The sequence below is a fragment of the Benincasa hispida genome, chromosome 9 (genome assembly GCF_009727055.1).
Source record: "Benincasa hispida cultivar B227 chromosome 9, ASM972705v1, whole genome shotgun sequence".
Taxonomy (NCBI): Eukaryota; Viridiplantae; Streptophyta; class Magnoliopsida; order Cucurbitales; family Cucurbitaceae; genus Benincasa; species Benincasa hispida.
The window spans coordinates 3023232-3049494 of record NC_052357.1 but is presented as its reverse complement, the minus strand read 5'-3'; the positions used below and the strand labels follow the sequence as shown (position 1 = coordinate 3049494).

General features: G+C 38.9%; 1 protein-coding gene across 6 annotated transcripts in view; it reads left to right on the top strand.

Moving 5' to 3' along the window:
* Positions 1 to 26263, top strand: part of LOC120087089 (DNA polymerase I) — a 95699-nt gene that overhangs the window by 39509 nt on the left and 29927 nt on the right. For 2 of the 6 annotated variants that reach the window (XM_039043966.1, XM_039043963.1), the window contains 2 exons: positions 8165 to 8218; positions 22634 to 22761. In XM_039043966.1, coding sequence (XP_038899894.1) covers positions 8165 to 8218; positions 22634 to 22761 — 182 coding nt within the window. The remainder of the gene's footprint in view (positions 1 to 8164; positions 8219 to 22633; positions 22762 to 26263) is intronic. The other 4 variants (XM_039043969.1, XM_039043967.1, XM_039043964.1 and 1 more) reach the window with 3 other exon arrangements.

Genomic DNA, 26263 nt, shown 5'->3' with positions numbered 1-26263 from the left:
TTGAAAAATGGAATTCGAAAAAGCATGGAAGGCCAACAGTCATAAAAGGCTTTGGGGGCTGGTTGAGCATAAAAAATCTTCCCCTAGATTTTTGGTGCAGAAGTATTTTTGAAGCCATTGGTGTCTACTTTGGTGGTCTGTAATGTATAGCTGCTGAGACCCTCAATCTCATTAATTGTCAAGAAGCCAAAATCAGAGTTAAAAAGAATTGATGTGGTTTCATCCCAGCGACTATAGAAGTTAAACATGTAAACCTTGGTAGTATTTACTTAAATTTTGGGGATATATAGTGCTCAGAACCCCCTGTTATGAACTCCGACGAAGTTTTTATTGATGAATTCTCAAATCCTTTAGATATATTACGTTTAAATCAAGTTTTGAAGGATGAAGGGGTTGATTCCCTGGCTCTACATTCAGATTGGTCCTTTTTAGCTTCCTACCAGTCGGTTCCAAGCTACTCGAGGAACCCCAATACTCCAATGGAAAATGTTCATGTTCAACAGTTGAGTGCCAATCCGGAGAGTTTTTTCCGGCCAAACAGAGCAGATGAAGGGGAAAGGTCACCAGATGATGGTTGGAAAGGAAGAGGAAACGTCACAAATGAAAATGAAGAATTGTCTTTAATGATGAGAGAGAAGATTCCAGCCGTTCAAGTATTAAATAAGTTTGTCTCCAGCAATTCATCTAATAAAGTGGAAGAAGGGGAAAAGTCACAACTCCTTACCAGCCCTTCAGCCGATCCATCTTCCCCCCAAATTGTTTTCAACACGTCAGAAAAGCAGCAGGAAGGCTAGGGCAAAACTTTAAATGACTCCGTTCTTTTATCCCCCAATAAATCAGGGGTATCTGAAAAGTCTAAAAAAGGACAGGTCAGCAATGTTTTTAATTCAGCCTCCGATATTATTACCAGCCATGCTGGAAGTCCCCCAGGCTGCCATTCTCTAGTGCAAAACCAATCAAACATTCGGGCCCACTTCTCCAATGTCTTTACTCGGAGAAAAACCTCCTTCAAAAATAAATGGACAGGACTTCATAACAGGCCCTTATCAACAACAAATGTAGCTTCCGACCCTTCGATTTTAGTGCAGAGTGAAAGCAACCATAACTTGCTAGAGGTATGTTGCACCAAAATCCAACTCCCCTCTTCATATTTAAATAAAACCTTCCCCAGCCTTTAAACTCTGCATTTCAATCACTCCAGTTTCAAAATTCCAGAGTCAAGCAACACTTTCATTAGGGGATTACCCTGCACCCCTCTAAAGCCAAGAAGTTTAGAAATTCGGGAATTTGACTCACCTTTTAGTGTAAGCAGTGCTGAATTGGATTTTTGCCCTGTTTCGAAACAAGATGAAAGGCTCCAAGACTCTGCCCTTGGATTAGACCTCTAGGCTTTATTCTCTATTGAAGAAAAGGATATATCTTTGGAGCATTGCACCCCTTGCTCCACCTCAGTTCAGCCTCCAGAAATTCCAGAGCACCTATCCTCAATAGTTAAGGATTGCGGATTCATTTTGGCCTGAAAATCCTCTTCCCTGACAGCCTCCTCCCACTTTCCAGTTAATGAAGATTCTTTCATGGAATACAAGGGGTCTTAAAGACCTAAATAAGAGAATTGCACTTAGAAGGCTGCTCAAAAGCTTACATCCAGGTGTAGTACTTATTCAGGAGTCAAAGAAGGAGAGTTTAGATGCTGCCTTCATCAAATCTATTTGGAGTTCTAAGGAAATTGGTTGGGAATCAGTGGATTCTTTTGGAAAATCTGGTGGTTTATTAACAATGTGGGATAGCAGCAAAATTGAAGTTGTAGAATCCCTTAAAGGGGGATATTCCCTGACAATCAAATGTCGTACCTTATGCAAGAAAGTCTGCTGGGTTACCAATGTTTATGGACCGGTTGATTATAGGGAGAGAAAGTATGTATGCCAGAGCTCTCAGCCATTGCAGGGAACTGCCCTGATGCTTGGTGCTTAGGAGGGGATTTTAACCTAACCCGTTGGAGTCATGAAATATCACCAGCTGGAAGATATACCAAAGGCATGAAGCTTTTTAATGATTTCATTGATTCAGCCAACTTGCTAGAGATTCCTTTATCAAATGGGAAATTTACTTGGTCTAGGGGAGAAAATTCCAACTCTAAATCCCTGCTGGATAGATTTTTTATTAACAAGGAATGGGACGAATTGTTTACTAATTCAAAGGTGAACCGCTAGGTACGACTTCTTTCTGATCATTTCCCTTTGCTCCTAAGTGCAAGAACTATTAATTGGGGCCCATATCCATTCAGATTTTGTAACAGCTGGTTACTCAACAAAGAGTGTGTCTCTTCCATTGAGAAATCATGGAAAAACAGCAACATAAAGGGATGGCTAGGCTATGTCATCAATGCAAACTTAAGGCTGGTCAAAGAAGCACTAAAAACCTGGTTAGCTGAATACCGAAAAGCACAAAACAGAGATGAAATGGCCCTGTCAAAGGAAATAGCTGAAAAGGAAGCTCAGATTGACTCTTTGGGTGGGGACTCAGTGTTAGCAACCAACATATCCAAGCTAAAAACAGAATTGCTAAGAATATATCTGCTGAAAGAAGGGGATCTAATACAGAAATGTAAGTTGAATTGGTTGAAATTGGGAGATGAAAACTCTAGTTTCTTTCATCGGTTTTTGGCAGCAAGGAAAAAGAAGAATCAGATTATTGAGCTTCTTAATGACCAAGGAATGCCTACAAACTCATCCAAGGAAGTTGAAGGAATTATCCTAAACTTTTATGATTCTCTCTACTCTAAATTCCCAGGTGTTAGGTATTTACCAGCCCCTTTAGATTGGCCCCAAGTCTCACAAGTCCAGAATGCTATGCTCACTACATGTTTCATGGAAGCAGAAATTGTTTTGGCCATCAAATCTTTTGGAAAAAAATAAAACCCTTGGTCCAGATGGCTTTACTTCAAAGTTTCTCTTAAGTTTTTGGCCTTTAGTCAAGGATAATTTTACTAAGCTCTTCGAAGACTTTCACTCTAGTGGCAAATTGAACGCGTGTGTAAGAGAAAACTTCATTTGCCTTATCCAAAAAAAAGAAGATGCAGTCTCCATCAGACCAATCAGCCTTACTACCCCAACTTACAAAGTAGTGGCAAAGGTTCTCGCAGAAAGATTGAAGAAAGTAATGAAGTCTATTACCGGCCCATCTTAGAATGCTTTCATTGAAGGAAGACAAATTCTTGATGCCGCATTGATTGCTAATGAAGTGGTGGAAGATTACAGAGCAAAAAAGAAAAAGGGATGGATATTAAAGCTCGATATGGAAAAGGCCTTCGACCGGGTGGATTGGTCATTTTTAGAGAAGATTTTAATTGCAAAAAATTTCGACTCCCGATGAATCTCATGGATTTTGGGCTGCATTAAAAACCCTAAATTCTCAATCATCATCAATGGTAGACCCCGAGGTCGTATTCTTGCTTCAAGAGGTATTAGACAAGGAGATCCCTTGTCACCTTTCCTCTTCATCTTATTAAGTGAAGTACTCAGCTTTATCATTGAAAAGCTGTATGTTAATGGAGTATATGAGGGCTTTGTGGTTGGTAAGGAGAGGATCCATGTTCCATTGATTCAGTTCACGGATGATACCCTCATTTTTTGCAAATATGAAAACGAAATGCTTCTAAAGCTAAAGGAAGCAATCAGTCTTTTGAATGGTGTTCTGGTCAAAAGGTTAACTGGGAAAAGTCAGCCCTCAGTGGAATTAATATAGCGGAAAGTGATCTATCAACTATGGCTGGTCTTCTTAATTGTAGGGCCGAAGCCCTCCCCATTTCTTATCTTGGTTTACCCCTTGGAGGTTATCCTAAGCAATGCTCCTTTTGGCAGCCTGTGGCTGAAAAGGTCCATCAGAAGCTAGGTAAATGGAAACGATTTAATCTCTCAAAAGGGGGCAGGGCAACGCTTTGTTCTTCAGTTTTATCAAACCTCCCAATATACTATATGTCTATCTTCTCAATGCCGGACTCAGTGGTTTGCTCCCTAGAAAGATTAATCCGAAACTTCTTTTGGGAAGGCTATAAAGGAAGCAAAATTAATCACCTGGCTAAATGGAGTTTAGTCTCTCAATCTACATTAAATGGAGGTCTTGGTTTGGGAGGACTCAAAGCTAAGAACATGGCTTTGCTTGCCAAATGGGGCTGGCGGTACATGATGGAGGAGAATTCCTACTAGAGAAGGATCATTTCTAGCATTCACGGCAAAGGGCCTTTTGATTGACACACATCCGGGAAGTATGGGAATAGTTTGAGAAGTCCATGGATAAACATTTCAAAAAGCTGGTCCAAGGTTGAAAATTTAGCTCCCTTTACTGTTGGAGAGGGGAATAGAGTCAGCTTTTGGTCAGATCCTTGACTCTTCCCTTCTCCATTGTCTTCTCATTTTCCATCTCTGTTTAGGATCTCCTTATTACCAAGGGGTTCCATAGCTGAACATTGGAATCATTCTTTAAACTCTTGGTCCATCACCTTTCGAAGGCTGGTAAAGGAAGAGGAGATGGCTCACTTTCAAGCACTGCTGCTTGCTTTATGAGAAAAGGTAGTATCTTCTAACCTGGACAGTCGTCATTGGTCCTTGGAAGCCTTCGGTTTTTTCACAGTCAAGTCCCTCTCAGCCCACCTCTCTTCCAAGCCACCTATGGAGATCTACCTTTTCAAAGCTCTTTGGAAATCTTAAAGCCCAAAGAGAGTGAACATTTAGATATGGATTATGCTGTTTGGCCTATTGAATTGCTCTACGGTTCTGCGAAGAAAGCTTCATTCAGTCACCTTACTACCCTCTGTTTGTCCTCTATGTTATTCGGCTAGTGAAGACTTACAACACCTCTTTTTCTCATGCACATTTGTAGAAAAGTGTTGGTGGTCTTTCTTTCAGATGTTTAATTTTGTAGGAGTTTTTGGTGATAGTTTCAGAGACAATTTAAACTATCTTCTCTCGAGTCCCTTTCTACCAAAAAAGCCTCGGCTCCTTTGGATCAACATGGTCAAGGCTATACTTTCTGATATTTGGTTCGAAAGAAATTAGAGAATTTTCCATGATGCTGGGAAAAATTGGGAGTTTCGCTTTGATTCAGCTAAAAGGAATGTGTCGGCTTGGTGCTCTTTGAACAAAGATTTTGATGGTTTCTCAATCCAAGACATTTTTCTTAATTGGCAGGCTTTTATTTTCCCAACATTTTAACTTTTATCAGTTTCTGTCTCGGGGATCATTTCATTTTCTAAAGATGTACTCGTTTTTCTTTTCAAGTAGGCTCGGGTTTTTCCTTGTTGTTTGCTCTTTATGCTCTTTATATAAATCTCTTGTACTTTGGAGCATTAGTCTCTTCTTATATTGCAATAATAAAGAGACCCGTATCCTTTTAAAAAAAAAAAGAATTCTTTTCGTCTTTGTGAAAGTTGTTCCAAATTCTGAATCATTCAAGATACCGTGAACATTGGTCACTCATTTTCTAATTTCTTTCAACGCTTTCAGGATTGATGTAGGACACACCGACTACTTTGTTAGGATTAGGATGACTGAAGTAGGTAATGGCATGTGTTCTTGAATAGGCTTCCGACTTTCTTTGTTGTTTTTCTTGAATCATAACCAAGAGGGTATTTTTTTGGTTTTGGACAGTCTTCTAGCATCGTAGAACTCTATTCTTGGATGATTCTTTGAATTTCTTCTTGCTCTTCTTGAATTTAAAGGGTTCCTTCTAAATATGTGTGCTGTTTGGCAACAAGGAAAACTGACAAACTCCTTGGGATCTACGTTGTCGTCTTTCACTGGCGGTAGTCATCATCAGCCTAGACTGCTACATTGATGCCAAATTGATGTAGCCTGAAGGATAAAAGGAGAGAGTTCTCCAAGAATAAAAAATCAAAGTCTTTATTATGAATTAAAAGTTGTCAATACCAATGTTTTCAAAGCGCAAGGTGCACCCTAAGGCGACAAGTCTCCCAATCGCCTCAAGGCGAGAGGCGATAAAAAGGTGTCGCCTGAGTTAAGCAAGGCATGCCTTAATGAAGTAATAAATAAATATTATCTAAAACTATAATAGGTAAAATATAAGAGTATTTAATTTTCGAAATACAAAAAATATCAATCAAGCTATTTAATATTTAAATAAAAAATAACTTTCGTGATAATTACAAAAAAAAAGCATATGTAATTTAGAAAACAAATAGTACTATGAGAGTTAGTATGCAATTAAACAGAATATGTTTATAATGTCATTTGTTTAGTACTTGGCTTTTCTTCTTAAATGGAAAATTATACTAGCAAGATATTGATTGGAAAAGAGAAATAAACGCCATTTGACAATCATGGGTAGTGGAAGAGAGAAATAGATGGCCATTTGGCATTCATGGAGGAGAGATACTACATGCAACCTGCAACCAACTGTCTTTATTGAAAAATGAAAGCGTGCATTTTATAACTAGGACTTTTCTTCTTCTTTTTCTTCTTTTTCTTCCCTGACTCTTCCTATTTTTCTTCTTGTACTGGTAATTTTTCACTTTTCTACCTTTTCTTCCACTTCTACTCTTCTATATCTTCTTTCTCGTTTTTCTTCTTCATTTTTTATCTTCCTAATCTTCTGACTCTTCTGGTCTTCGTATAATCAATCTTCTTCTTCTGATTTTTCATTTCTCACTTGTTACAAAAAAATTGATTGAAAAAAGGAAGAGAAAGGAAGACAGGCGCTCGCCTTCATGTATGATGAAGGCACAACAAGGTGACAAAAGGCGCAACCATGCGAGTGCTTGGTTGAAGGTGCTCGCCCTAGCTGTCTTCAAGGCGCAATGGCTCAAGGTTGCCTCGCCTCTCGCCTTAGGTGCGTGTCTTGGGTCGCCTCGAAAACACTGGTCAAGACAAAAGACATTTTCTCTATTTATAAAGAATTGGAAAGTAAACTAATCCTAGTCCTAATAAACTAAAGAAATCAATCCTAATCCTAGTCCTAATAAACCAAAGAAATCAATCCTAATCCTAATAAACCAAAGAAACAAATCCTAATTCTAATCAATCAAGGAAACCAATCCTAACACTAACCCTAATCAATTAATGATTTGACCAGGATACCCTAATTTACTCTAATTCTACAACATCATGGCATTTTGCATTGAATAAACTTTTCTTCATAAAAAAAACCCACGAGGAATAAATTTCTTACTTGGATTCTTTTGATATAATATTAAATTTACCTTCACCCATTAGCTTAAGCTTTTGGGTCAATTGGTGATTTAACATGGTATTAGAGCAAGAGGTCCGTTATTCAAACCCCTACAATATGATTTCCTGTGCAATTAATATTGATTTCCACTTGTTGTGTCTTCTACATATTTCAAGCCTACAAGTGAAGGGGAATGTTAGAGTTGTTGATATAATATTAAATTTATCTTTATCCATCAACTTAAATTTTTGGGTCCATCAAGTATTTAACAACTAGGCTGTAAAAAACATGATGATTTCCTCCTCAATCTTTTTGCAATAGTAAAAAAAAGATAGTCAAGGTGTTGACCATCGAGAATTTTCTTTGTTCTCTTTCATTCGTTAATTGTAATTGAGTGCTGACAGAAATACTATGCTGAGGTGCTTTAGTTGTTTTTGGTTGGCTAGCTATTGTTATATAAGTTCTTAAAATCTAAAATGTCAAATTGTACTTTGGATGTTGGATACAGTGTAGTGACTGAATAAAAAAAAGGGTAGAATAATTCAGAAATATGACTCAATGCCATCGTATTTTGACCAATATTCCAAGCTTTTTTTTTTCTTTGACTGGGCGATTAGAACTATATTTGAAGTTTTCTCGAGTACATTATTTTCTTTTTCTCAAAAATTAGAAATCATATCATTCAGTTGAACTTCTATCTAGAATTTCATATTTGTGGGCTTTTAGGAAAATTAGTTGGTACTTATAAATGATTTTATATAATTTCAACACTGGCTTGTGCACTTTGATGACATACCAATGAATACTAGGCGATTTTATACTCCCTGTTGTAAAGTTTCAATTGGTATCTGTCTATCAAAATGGGAGTTTCTTGGGATCTAGTGTCAATTCCCTTCCCAATTGTGCTGGGTAGGTCATTGAGGAATTTCAAAGTTGCTAGAATGAACTAATCCTTTTGGTAAAAACAAACCTTTTCTTTCAGGACACCCATATGGTCATACTTGTATTTCATCCAATGAAAATTTCATGGCAAAAGGTATGCTCTTCATCTTTGAATGATGGAGTTGATAGTGACATTTTTTTTTCTCTCTTTCAAACTAAGAGAAATGATATATGTTAGAGTTAAGGAAATTAATGTTTGTTGGTGACACTTTTTTAATATTGATGACCTTTTTTAGTCCTATTCTAACTGCAAGTATTTTGGTTTGTTAAATGGCTTTTGAATGGGAATAATCAGTTCTTTTTTTCAATCCATTTTTGAAAAATGAAACTATACTTTTCCTTTTCATTAATTTTTTTTTTATAAATCTTCAATAAAATTTCTAGAGTTTTGGCTTTTTTAAGAACTATTTACTGAATTTATTTTGTTTTGTCATCCCCAACATGCAATTCCATGTTATTATATTATAACCTTTTTTTTAAAAGGAAACTTGTGGTCTTGACTTGATATCTCAAAAGATTCTTTAAGTATTGCTGAAGTGTTGCCTTCTTATTCTCTTTGGGTTAAAAATGATCAATAATTGTTAGATGATATAATATTAAATTTGCATTCACCTGTCAGCTTAAGTTTTTGGGTCAATCGGTGATTTAAGATGATATCAGAGCAGGTGGTCTAGAAGGTCATGTGTTCAAACTCCTGCAATGTTATTTCCTCCTCAATTAATATTAATTTCTACTTGTTATGTCTTCTTTATATTTCAAGTCCACAAGTGAGGGGAGTGTTAAATGATGTGATATTAAATGTGCCTTCACCCATCAGCTTAAGCTTTTGGGTCAATCATTGATTTAAGAGAAAGTGATGCTGCTTGAGCTGCAACTTGATTAACACTTGGAGCCCTGTCTGAAACTCATGTGGTCGATGTTTCATGTTCAATCATTTCTTCCAACACTTCAACACTTTCTCAAGGTAAGCCCAAGTTTGTTTCTGATGCTTATTTCCACCCTTTGGTAAAATTGTAAACCATTGGTTTCTTCCTCACACAATGGTGATTCACAACATGTGGCATGGCCAGGCATATGATTTCGAAGGACATTTTTAATTGGATTTGTGTAGTTTGGACAATTTGGTTCAGAAAGTCCATATGAATCATCAATCTCTATCGCTCCCTATACTTTCAAAAACACCCCAGAGCTTGACCACATCTTTTAAGAACAACTTTGTATTTATGTTAGTCGAGCACATGTTCATAGTTACGACGAAAGTTTCACATTTGAAGGATTTATCAACAAGCACATGTGTTTCTTGATGGCTTTGCAGACAATTCCATTGAACTTACTGGCTTTTAGTTGAACTGATGTGCACAGTGTCACATGTTCACTTCTCTGACGGAGGGCATTAGTAGCTTTGTTTGTCTGATTGGGCTTATGCTTGAATTGAAAATTGAACCCAATGAGACATTTTGTATTGAGTTTGCTTTGATGACATTAGTTGGTTGAATCAATGACATATCTAGCTATTCTCAGTTTTGACTAGAATCTTGGCCCCTAGGAGACATCGTTTCTCGATCCCTGGACCACATGGTGTATCATCGAGAGAGTAAGGTTCAAATTCTGAATAGTACTTCGAAGATGTCATTAATGGAAGAGGAATTCAGTTTAAATACTGAATCCTTTGACAGCCTAGTAAAAGTTAGTTACCAACAGTAACATTCCAACAACTTTCTAACTAAAGATTACAACACAAAGAGTTTAAAGGTTTTGGTAATTACGAGCTTAAAACTTAAAGAATTGACTACAAGACTGCTTAAACATAAAAAAAGAAGATGTCGGTACTCCTATATTACATCAAATTCCCCCCGTGTAAGTAAAATGAAACTCGTCCTCAAGTTTAGGCTGAAAGTTTGAGCTGGTCTGGTGGAAAGTACTCTGTTAGGTCAGCCACGTTGAAGATAGGGCTGATATGAAGATCTTCGGGTAGTTCAATCTTGTAGGCATTATCTCCATATTTCTTTAGGATTTGGAAAGGTCCTAGCTTCCTTGGTTGAAGCTTGTGTTGGTGCCTACATGGAACCAATTTTTTCTGAGATGGATCATCACTAAGTCGCCTTCTTTGAATTCATTGGATCTTCTATACTTGTCAGCTGTTGTCTTGTATTTGGTAGTCATTTTCTCCAACTGCTCCATGACTTCCTTATGTAGTTCAGCAACTCTCTCGGCCATAGCTTCAGCTTCCATGCTAGGATCATTTTCTCCAACTGCTCCATGACATCCCTGTCTGAAACTATGGACTTGGGAATTCCATGTAAGCGCACAATTTCTTTAAAGAATAGATTACCAATATAAACGGCATCCGATGTTTTACGACATGGGAAAAAATGATACATTTTGCTAAACCTATAAACAACAACTAGAACAAAGTCATACCCTTTTTGAGTTTTTGATAGTCCTAAAATAAAATCCATGGATAAGTCCTCCCAAATGCTCTCGGAGATGGGTAAAGGGGAGTATAAACCTGTGTTTTGTTGCTGTTCTTTTGCTGTTTGGCATGTGTAGCAGTGTTTGATGAATTTTGTCACATCTTTGCGAATTTGTGGGCAATAGAATCTGTTATTTAAGAGCTGTAAAGTCTTGTCCATTCCGAAGTGTCGTGCTAGTCCATTACTATGTAATTAAACAAGGATTCTCGAAGAGAAGTTTTAGGTATGCACCAAAGATTATTCTTAAAAAGGAAATTGTTAGTTAAATTAAAATCATTACAATTAACATGGTCAACACACATGGACCATATGTCTCCAAAATTGGATTTTCATACAAAATTGGTAGAGAATCAAATGCAACTATTTGGCTTTTAAGGATTGTTAAGAGATTAGTTTTTCTACTTAAAGCATCAGCCACAATATTAATATTTTCCACCTTGTGTTTTATGAAAAGATCAAAGCGTTGAATAAAAGATAACCAACGTGCATGCATTCGACTAATAGTCCTTTGTGTTTGTAAATATTTAAGAGAAAAATGGTCAGAAAGTAATATGAACTCATGTCCTAGAAGATAATGTTCCCAAACTTTAGTGCCGTAACTAAAGAGTAGAATTCTTGCTCATAGGTGCTCCACTTTTGGCGAGATTCACTAAGTTTCTCACTAAAATATTCGTTTGGATGGTTTTGTTGGGAGAGGACTGCTCCTATTCCATAATTAGAGGTATCAACTGCCACTTCAAAAGGATTGTTAAAATCGGGTAATGCTAAAACGGAGGCATTGGTCAGTTTGTTCTTTAATATGTTAAAGATCTTTTTTTGGTCTTCAATCCAACAAAATTTTCTTTTCTTTAAACATTCTGTAAGGGAAGCTGCAAGTGTACTAGAGTCTTTGATGAATTTCCTATAAAATGATGCAAGACCTAAAAATCTTTGGATGACACGAACTGATTTAGGCAAAGGCCAATTTTGGATGGCTTGAATATTAGCTGGATCCACGGATTTTACACACTCATTTATGATGTAACCTAAAAAATGAATTTCATGTACTAAGAATACACACTTCTTTTGATTGATGTACAATTCATTGGTGGACAAAGTTTTGAATTATGTGTGTACGATTTGCAATAGACTAGTATGTCATCAAAGTAGACCACTGGGAATTTATTAAGAAAAGGATGGAGGATTTGTGTCATTAGTCTCATAAATGAGGAGACAAATCCTTGATCCGGTCTTAATAGCTAATGAGGCAGTAGAACACTACAGAAATAAGAAGAAAAAGGGTTGGATTTTAAAGCTTGACCTTGAAAAGGCTTTTGATAGAGTGGATTGGGATTTTCTTGAAAAAACCCTTAAAGAAAGGAACTTCCACCCCAAGTGGATATCTTGGATTTTGGGTTGTATCACTAATCCAATGTTTTCCATCTTCATTAATGGAAGGCCAAGAGGAAGGATTAAGGCTACAAGGGGAATTAGACAAGGGGACCCCCTATCCCCCTTCCTTTTTCTTTTGGTTAGCGACTTGCTTAGTGTTTTGGTTGCCAGAATCCAAGAAAAAGGGCTGTTTGAAGGCTTTGTGGTTGGAAAAAACAAGGTTCATCTCTCTATTCTCCAGTTTGCTGACGATACTCTACTCTTTTGCAAGTACGACGATGACATGCTAGACAATCTTAAAAAATCTATTACTTTGTTTGAGTGGTGCTCGGGGCAGAAAGTTAATTGGGAAAAATCTGCCATTTGTGGGTTAAATATTGAAGATTCTAAGTTGAGGGCAGTAGCTTCAAGGCTGAATTGCCAATTAACACACTTTCCTTTCATATATTTGGGTCGTCCTCTTGGGGGGCACCCAAAGAAATTGTTGTTTTGGCAGCCGGTCATTGATAAAGTTCACAAAAAACTTGACAAGTGGAGAAGATACAACTTATCAAGAGGGGGAAGAGCTACCTTGTGCAACTCAATCCTTGCCAACCTCCCAACCTACTACATGTCCTCTTTTTTGATGCATAAAAAAGTGATTTCAACCATTGAAGGAATCATCAGAAACTTTTTTTGGGAAGGCTTTAAAGGGGGAAAGATAAATCATTTAGCAAAGTGGGAGATAGTTTCTAAGAAACAAGCAGATGGGGGACTCAGAATTGGAGGTTTAAAAGCTAAAAACGTGGCCTTACTAGCCAAATGGGGTTGGAGGTTCCTAAAAGAGCAACCCTCCCTTTGGAGTCAAGTTATTTTGAGTATTCATGGTAGCAGTCAATTTGGTTAGCACACTTCTGGCAAGGTCCATTGTAGTCTTCAAAGCCCTTGGATAAATATTTCAAGATCTTGGGTGAATATTGAGAAGTTGGCAGACTTTAAAGTGGGGAATGGAACCAGAATTGCATTTTGGCAAGACCCTTGACTGGATTCTTTTCAGTTAAAAGACAGATTTCCTTCCCTTTTTGGCTTAACATCACTTCCCAACGGTTCAATATCACACTTTTGGGACTATCACACCTCCTCATGGACTCTAAACTTCAGAAGAGACCTAAAGGATGATGAAAGGATGATGAGATTTTAGTGTTCCAATCCCTACTAGCAATATTGGTTAAGCAAAAATTATCCAATAGGGAAGACACTCGCATTTTGTCCCTTGAAAAAAATGGCTCTTTCTTAGTAAAATCACTGGTTAATCACCTTTCTGAGACCACCCCAATTTCAACCAGCCTTCACAAGAGCCTATGGAAGTCCAATAGCCCTCGAAGAGTTAATATAACAGTTTGGATAATGCTGTTTGGAACCCTAAATTGTTCCTCGGTGCTGCAAAAAAAGCTGCCTTGCTATTCTATCTCCCCCAATTGGCGTGTCCTTTGTAAATCAGCTGAAGAAGACCTTCAGCACTTATTCTTTGACTGCTGTTTTGCCTTCAACTGCTGGAAAGAATTCCTTAATTACTTCAACACTTGGGTCTTTGATATTTCTTTTAGAAGCAATGTACAACAATTTCTTTTAGGTCCTATTCTAAAGAAATACTCCAATTTACTATGGATTAATGGGGTAAAAGCAATGCTGGTTGAAATCCGGTTTAAAAGAAATCAAAGAGTGTTCAATGGAAGGGAAACTCCTTGGTTTACTCGCTTTGAGGCGGCAAAACTCAACGCCTCTCTTTGGTGCTCCCTTTCTAATTGCTTTGAAGCCTATTTCTTACAAGACATAAGTTTAAATTGGCAGCCTTTCTTTCAAATGGAAGAATAATCGAAGAATCGGCTATAGAGAAAGCAACTTCTCTTTCATTAGTATTCTTAATTGTCTTAACTTCTTGATGTAATTTAGATTTCTGTAGCTTAGTTCTATACTTTGTCCAATTGCAAGATTTTCCTTGTATTGTCTCATTAGACTGCTCTTCTATTAGCCTTTGATGGCTTTTTCTCTATGTTGGATATGATGAGGGTGTTATGGGGTGTCAACCTAGTTGAGATGCTCGGGTGCACCTACTGATCCTTTGGTTTCCTGTTTGGTTTCTTTGTATTCGCCTTTATTATCAAAGTACTCATCATCTTTTGTACTATATTTATTGATTAATAAAGGTTGTTTCCTTTTAAAAAAAAAGGTCTCATAAATGTACTTGGTGCGTTGGAAAAACCAAATGGCATTACAACCCATTCATAGAGACCCTCGTTTGTTTTAAAGGTCGTTTCCCATTCATCCCCGGGTCGAATTCTAATTTGATGGTATCCGCTTTTTAACTCTATCTTAGAGAAGATTTTGGCTCCACCAAGTTGATTTAAGAGATCTGTTATTCTAGGGATTGGAAACCTATATTTTATTGGTGGTCTTCCGATACCCCTCGGTTTTCCAGTCACTTTGTCCCCAAGGTGTAATTGAGGATATTGTTGCTTCATTCCTTCCACGCTTACCCACGTTGCTTCACTTTCCAGATAATTTTTCCATTTGATTAACCATTATTCCTTCATCATCTCCGTATTCCATCGTACTCCTCGAATCTCTTTTGGAACCATCTGTAGCTCAAAATCATCATATAGGGTGGGTGGATGTGTCTGTACTTGCACCCCTTGTCCAATGCACTTCTTCAGTTTAGAAACGTGAAAAACCGCGTGGATTCTCGCTCCTTCTGGTAGTTCTAACTGATAAGCCACTGCCCCAACTCTTTCCAACACCTTGTATGGGCCATAGAATCTTGGGACAAATTTCTCACATCGTCGTCTGGCTAACGATCGTTGCCTATATGGTCTGAGCTCGAGGAAAACTAGGTCTCTTGCTTCATACCGAACATCTCTCCTCTGTTGGTCTGCATATCTCTTCATTCTTTCTTGGGCTAGATGCAAATTTTCCTTCAAGGCCACTAAGGCCCTACCTCTTTCGATCAACTGCTGTTCCAATGTATCGTTGGTTGTTTTTTGATCACCATAAGAGACTAGAGGTGGAACAAGTCTTCCAAACACAACAATATACTGTGTCATATTAATTGAGGAATGGAAAGTAGTATTATACCAGTATTCAGCCCAAGGGATAGAGTTGTACCATTGCTTAGGCTGCTCATTGTAAAAGCATCTACCATTTCCACACAACGGTTAACTCTTTCAGTTTGTCCATCTGTTTGAAGGTGGAAGGTTGTACTCCTTTTTAATGCTATATTGTGTACCCTGCATAGCTCGATCCAAAAGCTATTAATGAAAATCTTGTCTCTATCTTAAACAATCGATTGAAGGAATCCATGATGGCGGACTATCTCCAAAATAAACACGTCAGCTACTTTTTTTTGCTGTGAACGGGTGACTCAGAGGCATGAAATGACTGTACTTGGATAACCTATCGACCACCACCATCAAAGAGTCCTTTTCATGGGATTTAGGCAGTCCTTCTATGAAGTCCATGGAGATATCTTCCCACACCCCGTCCGGTACGGGTAATGGTTGAAGCAACCCCGTGAGGGCTAAGGCCTCGGTTTTATTTTTTTGGCAGATCAAACATTCAGACACGTGCTTTTTGACATCTTCCTTCATGCCCTTCCAATATAACTCCCCTGACAACCATTTGTACGTGCGTAAATAGCCCGAGTGTCCCCCTAATACTGAGTCATGTAATGTTGATAGCAAGGTTGATATATAGGTTGAAGTTCTGGATATGACCAGCCTCCCTTTGTAAAACAAAATCCCCTGTGACAAAGAGAACTTTTTGACACTCAAAGGGTCCTTTTCCGGCTGGGCTCAAATTCCTTGTAGTTCCTCATCCGCTCTCACTTCCTGTTGCACAACTTATACATCTATCAGAGAGGGGGCAACCAAAGTGGTCAATTCAACTGTTGCTGGAATGCGAGATAGTGCATCTGTAGCTTTATTATTCAGCCCCGGTTGACAGATGATCTCGAAATCATAACCTAGTAACTTAGTCAGCCATCTTTGGTACTGGGGTTTTATTTCCCTTTGTTCTAGTAAGAACTTGAGTGCCTTTTGACCAGAAAACACGGTGGACTTGCGCCCAAGTAAATAAGGCCTCCATTTTTGCACTGAGAGAACCACTGCCATTCGTTCCCATTCATAGATGGACTTCCCTTGTGCGCGTATTGACAAGGCTTGGCTAAAATAGGCTATAGGTCGACTCTCTTGTATAAGCATGACCCCCAGCCCCTGGCTCGAAGCATTTGTTTCAATGATGAATGGTAGCTTGAAGTTTGGGAGGGCTAAAACTGGTAATGTCATCATCGCTCGCTTGAGATCCTCGAATGCTTTTGTGGCCTCCTCGGTCCATTTTAAGGAATCCTTTTGCAGCAATCTTGTTAATGATGTTGCCATAGTTCCATAGTCCTTTACAAACCTTCGGTAGTATTCGGTAAGGCCCAAAAATCCCCTCAATTCAGTGATATTTCTTGGAATAGGCCATTGCAGCAACACTCGTATCTTCTCCCAATCCGTTTTGACCCCCTCTGCTGAGATCCAATGGCCTAAATACTAGATCCTCCACTATTCGAATTGGCATTTCTTTTGGTTGGCGTATAGTTGATTATCTCGCAAAACATTCATCACCATTCCTAAGTGTTTGTTATGGGTGTCCTCATCAGGACTATAAATCAAAATATCATAAAAAAAAACCAGCACGAACCTTCTAAAAAACGGCCGAAAGATCTGATTCATGAAGGCTTGGAACGTTAACGGGGCATTGGTCAACCCGAACGACATCACTAGGAATTCGTAATGCCCCTCGTGAGTTCAAAAAGCTGTTTTTTCCACATCCGGTCCATGCATTCTTATCTGATGGTATCCAGATTTCAAGTCCAACTTGGAGAATATCACTGATCCATGGAGTTCATCCAATAGTTCCTCAATCATGGGAATTGGAAATTTATCCGCTATCGTGATTTGATTTAATCATCGATAATCCACATAAAACCTCCATCCTCCATTTTTTTTTTTTTTACTAACAAATTGGGCCGGAATAGGGGCTATGGCTGGGGCGTATGATTCCTGCTGTTAACATCTCATTTACCAACGTTTCTATCTCATTTTTCTAGTCGTAACTATATCGATAAGGCCTTACATTTACTGGAGCTTCCCCTTCCTTAGTTAATATACGGTGGTCCACTTCTCTTATGGGTGGAAGAGACGACGGGGGCTAAAAAGTATCCCGGAATTCTTCCAATAACTCTTGGATGTCGCTTGATAGCTTTGTCTCTTCCTCGTCCTTCATTTTGATTATTAATTCATCTAGTGGCTCGGGCTCCAACTATTGAAATTCCACCACGAAGCCCAAATCATCTTCTTCCCAGGTCTAGGTTAGCGCCTTAAGTGAGACCTCCTGTGTGGTCAAGGTTGGGCCTCCCTTCAAAACGATCCTCTGATCCCCGGCTATGAATCTCATCGTCAAGGTTGGCCAATGAACTTCCATATAGCCTATGTTACATAACCACAGATCATCCCCAAAATCACATGCACTCTTCCTAACTCTAATGGAAGGAAATCCTCGGTGATTGTTAACTCCGGTAATACCACAACTACGACCTTACAAATCCCCTTCCCTCTGATCGCATCTCCGTTGCCAACCATGACTCCACAGTTTGTGGTCTCTGTCAGGGAAATGTTTAGCTTGTGAACCAATTTTTGATGTATGAATTTTGTAGGTTACGCCATATTCGATCATGACCACGACCTTTCGACCTGCCAGTGTCCCTTTGAGCTTCGTTGTTCCCTTCCCTGATAGACCCAAGATCGATCATAGGGCGATTTCGATATTCTCTATAACTTCCAGTGTCTTAACCTCAGGTGCTTCAGCTACCTCTTCCTCTACCTCTTCCTCTACTTCCTCCTCCTCTTGGAACATCAGTAGGTTCAATGCTCGTGATTATTTTGTTTTGCACTGATGCCCTGGGAAATATTTTCTCCTTGGACTCTGAATCAGTTAGCCTCTGATATGGCTTTTCCCTCCTCGTAGTTTCTCCCTTTTCTGGTATTGTGACACTCCTTATATTAGTTTTGTCTGGTGCACTTCCTGATGTCTTTGGGCTAACATAGGTGGTTGCATCTTTTTGGGCCGTCACTTGGGCCGGGCTCGAAAGTCTCTTTTGATAACTGTAGGGCAACGTTTCTATCACTAATAGCTTTTACCTCCTTTATACAGGCGTCTAGCCCAAACGGGTGTTGACTGATGACCACCGCTTTAATCTCCGGTTTTAGACCGTCGAGGAAGGTCTCTTCTAGTACCTCTTCAGTTTTCTCAGGTATCGGGGCTGCGAACGTCACAAATTTCTTCCAGTAGTCTTCATAGGTTCCTTCCTACCTGATTCGAAGCAATCGGGAGAGGAGAATTCCTTCTTGGCTAGGTCAGAAATGCTCGAACATCCGGTGCTTCAATTCATTCCACGACTGAATCGGCCTCCGGTTGTGGGCCCATTGGAACCAATCTACCATTTCTGAGGATAAGGTGATGATGGCAACCTTGATCTTGTCTTTGTCAATCAGATCATGAATCTAAAAAAAATGTTCAGCTCTGTAGACCCATGAATCTGGGTGCTCCCCTGAAAATGTTGGCATCTCGAGCCGTTTGTACTTACTTCGATCTACTGATCCTTTCGATGCCTGAAACCGGGAGCTCTCTCCTTCTTTCCCTCCCTTAGGGGTCTTTTTCTTTTAAGAGCTTGTTGTGAGGGCAAAGCTCTCCTTTTCACTCGATTCAGCCGGGTATTGTACTGTTACCATGATTTTCTTTAAGCTCTTCTTCATTTCATTCATTCCCTTCTGCAGCTCAGCTATACTTTTCGAATGTCCCTCAACCTTCTCTTCTATCTCTCTCTAACAAATTTCTCTCTAACCCACTATTTCTTCTATAGCTACCTTCTTGCCCCTGCATTTGTAGGTATTTATGATTGGTGGTCTTACATAACGTCACAAATTATACCAATGGAAAGAGGGATGATGCAAGTAAAACTTATCTGGGCCTCAAACTTTTCTTTATCCAACTGACCTTGTAGGTTTGTGGATGTGGGTCAAGTTTAAGATGAAGGGCTTGCACTAGCTTTGATAAATACAACATTCTTACTGCTGCCACTATCAATGATTACGTTGCATACTTTCCCATTGATGGTGCATCTTGTCCAAAATACAGAGTGTCTTTGTGGGTGATTCTCTTTTTTTGGTGCAAGCAAAATCCTTTGTAGAACACAAGACAGCCGTTCCTCTTCATCTGGTTCTATCTCATTGAAATCTTCTTCAGATTGGTGTTCTTCTTCTTGTTGAGAGTCCCCTGCTTCAACATATGCTACTACTCTTCGTTGGGGGGCACTCATTGGACAAATGCTCCTACTGACAACATCGGAAGCACATGCCAAGACTGGGTTGTTGATAAGTACTTGTTCCACCTCTTTTACTTGGTTGTTCTTGAGCTTTTGCTCCCTGGTTCCATTTGGAAGGCTGGTCATCTTTTGGCTTGCTGGCACTCCCACCTTGTATGGATTTATTCTTATCAAAGTTTTTCCGTTGCATTTGGTTGAAAGATCTGTCCCATGTCGACTTCTTGTAGCTATTACTTTTCTGTCTTCTTTCTAGCTTGAGTTCAGCCTTATATGCCATTGAGATGGCTGTAGGGTACTTATAGGTTAAAAAGATCTATCTGCTCTAGAATGTCTTCTTTAAGGCCATCAAAAAATCTAGTGATCTGGTAATTCTCGCTCTCATTAATCCTTGTTCTTGCACTCAACCGATGGAATTCTTCTGCATAATCAGCCACACATCGAGTGCCTTGTCTGCATTTCTAGTATTTCTGATATAGAATCTATTCATAGTCGTTTGGAAGGAATCTTTCCTTCATCATCTTCAGCATCCTTGTCCAGCTTTTGATTGGGGTTTTTCCAATTAATCTTCTATTCATTTGGATTTGGTCCCACCATGCGGAAGCGCCTGACTTTAACTTGAATGTTACAAGCTTCACCTTCTTACTCTCGAGTGTGTTCATATATTCAAAGAAGCTCTCAACATTCTTGATCCAATCAAGAAAGGCTTCGAGGTCTAGTTTGCCGCTGAAGGTTGGTAAATCAATCTTCATTTTATAATCTTGCTGCCTATCTTCTCGTTCTTGATCATATTACCTTTGAAAATTTCGTCTCCTCGGTTGGTTTAGTCTGAGAACTTCACTTTCAGATGATGTAGACTCACTTTCTTGATCTTCTTGGTTAACTTCTTGAAATCTTGGAGCAAATCGACTTCTTGTTGAAGAGTCAGATTCACTCTCGGTTTCTTGCCTTGGTTGTCTGCCATTTCCTTCTTGTATATTCCTTCTCCATCTGTCTTCTTCTTTGTTTCTATGTCGTCGTTGAGGAAGGGTAGCCAGCACCTCTTCCATTTTCCTCGACAACCGTTCAATTGTTCGATTAACTTTTGCCATGCTGGTCTTCATTTCTCGTAGAGATTCTTCTACAACAATCAATCAGGCAGTAGATGTCTTAGGGGTTAGAGGCTCGACTTCCTCGGGTTGGATGATTACACCCTTCCCTTTGAGTGCTGCGTTTTTGCCAGCCATAGAGTTCCCACAATCGTAGGGCTCTGATACCACTTTTGGTGTATCACCAGTAAGGTTCAAATTCTGGATAATGCTTCAAAGATGTCATTAATGGAAGAGGAATTCAGTTTAAATACTGAATCGTTTGACAGCCTAGTAAAAGTTAGTTACCAATGGTAACATTCTAACAACTTTCTTAACTATAGATTACAACATAAGGAATTTAAAGATTTTGGTAATTACAAGCTTAAAACTTAAAGAATTGACTACAAGACTGCTTAAACATAAAAAAAGAAGCTGTCGGTACTCCTATACTACATCACCACAACTAACATCTCTTTCTCAAAGGCGACGTACCTTCTCCCAACATCATTCCATTTCTTACTTCCATACATGATGTGATCTTTGTTTTAGAGGAGGATGCCACTTCTAAAGGTTTGGTCAGATTGACAATCTCAGGCATCGATTGTCAAAACCACCCAAAAGTGGCTTGACATTCTAGAATCCAACTCCAATTACTGTTTTTCTTCAGCATCTCGGTCAAGCACCCCACCCATTTTGAACATCCTTCAATGAATGGGCAAAGAGTGCAACTTTGTGATGCAAATCAACACCTTCCTCCTATCTTGGATGAGTTAAATTTTTCAATCTGTACCAATTTGCCCATATTTGATTAGGTGGCCAAGAAAGTTGGTCGCTCTTATGCAAACTAGCATTTCTCTCTTTTCATATACAACTAATTTTTCCTCAGCTTCTCAAAGATGAGTTATTGGCGAGTTTGACATTCTTGTATAGTCGAGGTGTAGATCACTATGTCATCTAGGTAACCAACATGAACTTGCCAAGTTACTTGTGGAACACTTGGTTCATTATTGTGAATAAGGTGGCTGATGTATTTGTAAGGTCAAAAAGCATGAAAAGAAACTCAAAGGCCCTATACCAATGATACGCGTTGTCTTGCACTCATCTCCTACTTCATGCAATTCGTAGTAACTCGATCTCATGTCCAAGTTTAACACATACTTGGCCCATAAAGTTGGTCTAAAAAATCATCGATGATGGGCAAAGGGCATTTGTTGCAAACATTGAGCTTGTTTAGTACAGTATTCTATGCATTGGCTAAAACTTCTATTCTTTTTCCTTTGGAGAGGACTCGGGTTTCATTAGGAGCCTTTGCTTGCTGGATGAACCTGATGTTCATTAATTTATTGAGTTGTTTCTGAGTTCAGCTAACTCAAGAAGGGCCATGCAGTACATGTTCATCGTTGCTAATTTCTTAAGTGGCAACAATTCTATCATGATCTATCTGTGTATGTGGAGGTACAATCTCTGTCAGGTTATTAAGCATGCACCGCATACACTTCTAACACTCATTGGATCTCTTCAAGGCGATTCTTTAGAACTCGGGGAATGGCTGTGAATGTTTATTTTCATGAGCAAGACCTTATGTTTTCTCAATTCAATATGAGTTGGGTCTTTAGAGAGGATTCAATATTTAGTGGTCTTCAATCATCATGTGTTCAGATATGCCCATCAGCCTAATTATTATGGTTTAATGCTACCAAGGTCATTGTTGCACATATTTAGTTGGAAAGAAATAAAAGGATTTTTTAAGAGAGGTATACAGTTTGGTTGGATTGGTTTGAGCTCCTTAAGATAGTTGGTGGTGTTCTTTGACGATCATTCTTCTCGTGACTTCGTATTAATAATTGAAGGGCTTTCTTGTAGGTTTCAGAATTCTTGGACTGCTTTGTTTTTTGTACTTATTTTCTGCATTATCCTTTGTGCTTTATTTTTATTTTTTAGTTTATACTTTGTAGTCTTCGAATTCTGGCACTCTCTTATAGCTTGAGCTTGAGAAGACTTTGTAGGCTCACACATAAGAAATTTCATTTTAATGATAGCTATGTTTCATGTTCATGACATGACAAATTTGATGGCAAATATGTTTTTTTCATTATTCTAGAAACCATATTTACATTTAAACATAGTTGTATTAATAGTCTGTTCACTTCAAACTAATTATCATCTAAGTTGCATTATCTTCTGTATCTATGTAGGATCCACTTTTCGTCATACACGTTATCCTGCATACAAGAGTAACAGGCCACCTACACCTGATACCATAGTCCAGGGGCTCCAGTACTTGAAGGCATCCATAAAGTCCATGTCCATAAAGGTGATTGAGGTAATAAATTGTTGGAATTTCTATTCTTTATGAATGCTCGTGTATAATATTGATTGTCAAATATTTGATCTTTATTGTCTTAATTATTTTCCATATTTGTTGTAGATCTTTCCCATATTTGTAATAGATCCTTTTCCTATATAAGGAAACCTAAATTGCACATTGTAAATAATTAAAATATTTCTTCGATTCTCAAAATTAAGATAAATAAGTGATTTTTTCTTAGGTTCTTATTACACTACCAGATTTTTAGAGAGGGTGGGAGGGAGAGAAATTGCAAATTTGGTCCCCATGATTTGGAGAAACTTAGAATTTAGTCTCTATAGTTTATAATTATAAATTAATCCCTATGGTTGATAAAAACTTCATTAATAGTCTCTACCTTAGGGACTATTTATGGAGGTTTTATTAAACTATAGGGACTGCTTATGAGGTTTTATCAAACTACTGGGGTTAAATTCTAACTTTTAAAACTCTAGGGACTAAACTCTAACATTTTCCAAACTTTAGGGACCAAAGTTATAATTTTACCTTAATTTTCTTAGGTTTTTATTAGACTACTTCCAGTTTTTTATATTACAGATTTTTCCTGCTTTGCTTTTGCATCTAAGCTTTTTTCTAGCAGCTCACGGAAATTTGTGTATTTTTTTGTACAATTTTTTTTTGAAATGGAAACAGGCCTCGTCATAAATAAAATGAAACGAGACTAATGCTCAAAGTACAAGAGAGTTATTCAAAGAGCAAAAAGACCTAAGGGTTAGGAGGCGCACCCGGACATCTCAACTAGGTTGACACTCCCTTAGCACCCTCATTTCCATACAATCTATCACAGAGATTCAACAAAGTCTAAATATTCAGCCCAAACAAAAGAATAATAAAAACGGACTGTTACAACCGCAAGCCAATACAAAATAAAGACTAGGCCAAAGAACAAAACAAATACAAAAGGAAATCAAAACTACTAGCAATCTGGGAAAATGAAGGCCCGCCAATTTAGGCATAAATCCTGAATAGAATAGTCTTTAAAATCCTTGCATAATGTGCACCAAGAGGAAGCATTTTTATGTGCTGTTTCAAAATGATCCAACCAGCCTGATTCTTTGTCATGGAACACCCTTTGGTTTCTTTCAAAGCACAATTCAGCAAGTAAAGCCTTAGCCATATTGATCCAAATTAACCTAGGGCACTTCTTTAGGGAAGGACCCATTAAAATCTGCTGAACATTGTTTCTAAGAGTATCCCCATACACCAAAGCAACATTAAAGAAGGAGAAAAATCTCCACCAACAGTTGGCTGCATATGTGCAATCAAAGAATAAATGCTGCAAGTCTTCACCTTCCTTCTTACACAAGGGGCAAATGGAGGGTGAAAAACAACTCAAAAGGAACTTTCTTTGCATAACTGAGGAGTAGTTTAGAAGGTTGAATATCATAATACACACTAGAGTATTTACTCGCCTCGGGCTTTTAGACTTCCATAATGCCTTATATGACATTTATCCAAAGGGGATGAAAGGGATAAGTGAGCAGTAAGGGATTTTACAGAAAAATTACCGGATACTTCTAGGGACTTGTTAGACCTCCAATAGTAAATACATACAAGAGAAAGGGTAGAAAAGGGAAATTACCTAGAATAGTGGAAATTGAGGAAGAATATTTGAAGGAAAGTGGAGCATGAATGGGAAAAGGAAATATAACCACCTGAGGGGACCGCTTTGGCTTTTTAAATAGGAGGGTGCAGCAGAGGAGAAGGCAAGGAAGAATTCGGTCATAGCTGAGGGATTTCAGCTGAAGGAGAGTCACAACCATCTCGAATAGGCTGGTTCTATCTTTTTCTTATTAGCTTTATGTTTTTTATCCTTAGTCGTGAGTTGGGTGCTTATAATTGAACACCTCTTGGCATATAAATAAAACTTATCGGGCAGCTCTGTCTTGAGTCGGTTTTTATCTTCTTGTTGGGTGTTTCTTTTCTGTTATCTTGCAGATAGGATACCTAACAAATTGGTATCAGAGCTATACAACATCCTCGGGCGAACAAGGCAAATGACTCAAAAGCAAATGGAAGAGCGGGTAGAAGCCACAGAGAAGGAAATATCAAGTATAAAAGATATGTTGCTGGTGCTGTGCAAGAATATTGAGAAATTAATCGAGGAAGTGAAGGAGACGCAAGGCGACCGAGTCAGGTACGGGTGAGGGCTTGAAACTTAAAATGAAAGAAAAATTTGGTGAAGGTGGCGGTGGTGAGTTTCGCTTCAGATGAAGTTGACTGGTTTCATTGGAGCCATAACAGAAGGCCAATCAATACATGGGAAGAACTGAAGAGTAGGCTTTTCGAGCGGTATAGGCCGACTAGCGAAGGGAGTATCGGAGCCCGACTACTTCGGATCAAGCAAGATGGAAGCTACACTGACTATGTGAAGAAATTTTTCACCTACTCTGCGCCCTTACCGAAGATGGCTGAAGAGGTGCTGACGAATGCTTTTCTTAATGGATTGGAGCCGGCGTTGCAAGCGGAAGTCATTAGTAGACATCCCAAGGGGTTGGATGAATGTATGAGGGAAGCCCAACTAGTCAACGATCGGAATTTGCTCTTAAAATGGCCTGAGTGAGTTAGGTTTAGTTGGGCCTACTAGCAAGGAAGCCCAAAGCGCATCTGGTAGTAAGGCTTCATCGTCAACGGCAAAATACAGCCCAAAAGGGACCGAAGTTGGAGCGGTCAGACAGGTATCCATACACGTCAAGGCGAATCCAAACCTGGTGAAGAAAGAGGCGCTGGTGAAGCAGTTGTCCGATAGTGAGAATCGGGAGCGCCTGGAAAAGGGGTTATGTTTTCGGTGTAACGACATATATACGCAGGGCCATTGGTGTAAGGTACGTGAAAACCGTGAACCAATGCTATTTATTTCGAATGAAGGGGAAGATGTGGAAGAGGGCCCCAAAACCAGAGCAATGGATGAGGCACCGAAGCTACAACGAATCGAAGTGGTCGAGGAAGTGGAAATATCCCTGCGATAAATTATGGGGTTTCCTAAGAAAGGGACAATGAAACTCAAAGGGGCGATCCTCGATAAGGAGGTCTTGGTTTAATTGATTGTGGTGCTACCCACAATTTTATTAATCAATAATTGATAAACGAGCTGGGGCTGCCAATCAGGATGACTTCGGGGTACAAGGTAGTGGTCGGAAATGGAGAAGCCGTGCAAGGGAAGGGAATCTGTAAGTCTGTAAAACTTTCATTGCAGGGGTTGACGATCGAGGCTGACTTTCTTCCTATGGAGTTGGAGAAAATGGACGTGATCTTAGGTATGCAGTGGTTGGTGACGACTGGTTTCATGGGGGTTAGCTGGTCTTCGTTGTTGATGTGCTTCAAGGAGGGGGAAAACACAGTAGTACTCAGAGGAGACCCATCTTTAACTCGTTCAGAAGTATCCTTGAAAGTATTGGCGTGCGAATGGGAAGAAGAGGATCAAGGTTTTTTGGTGGAATTCCAGAACGTGGAAAGT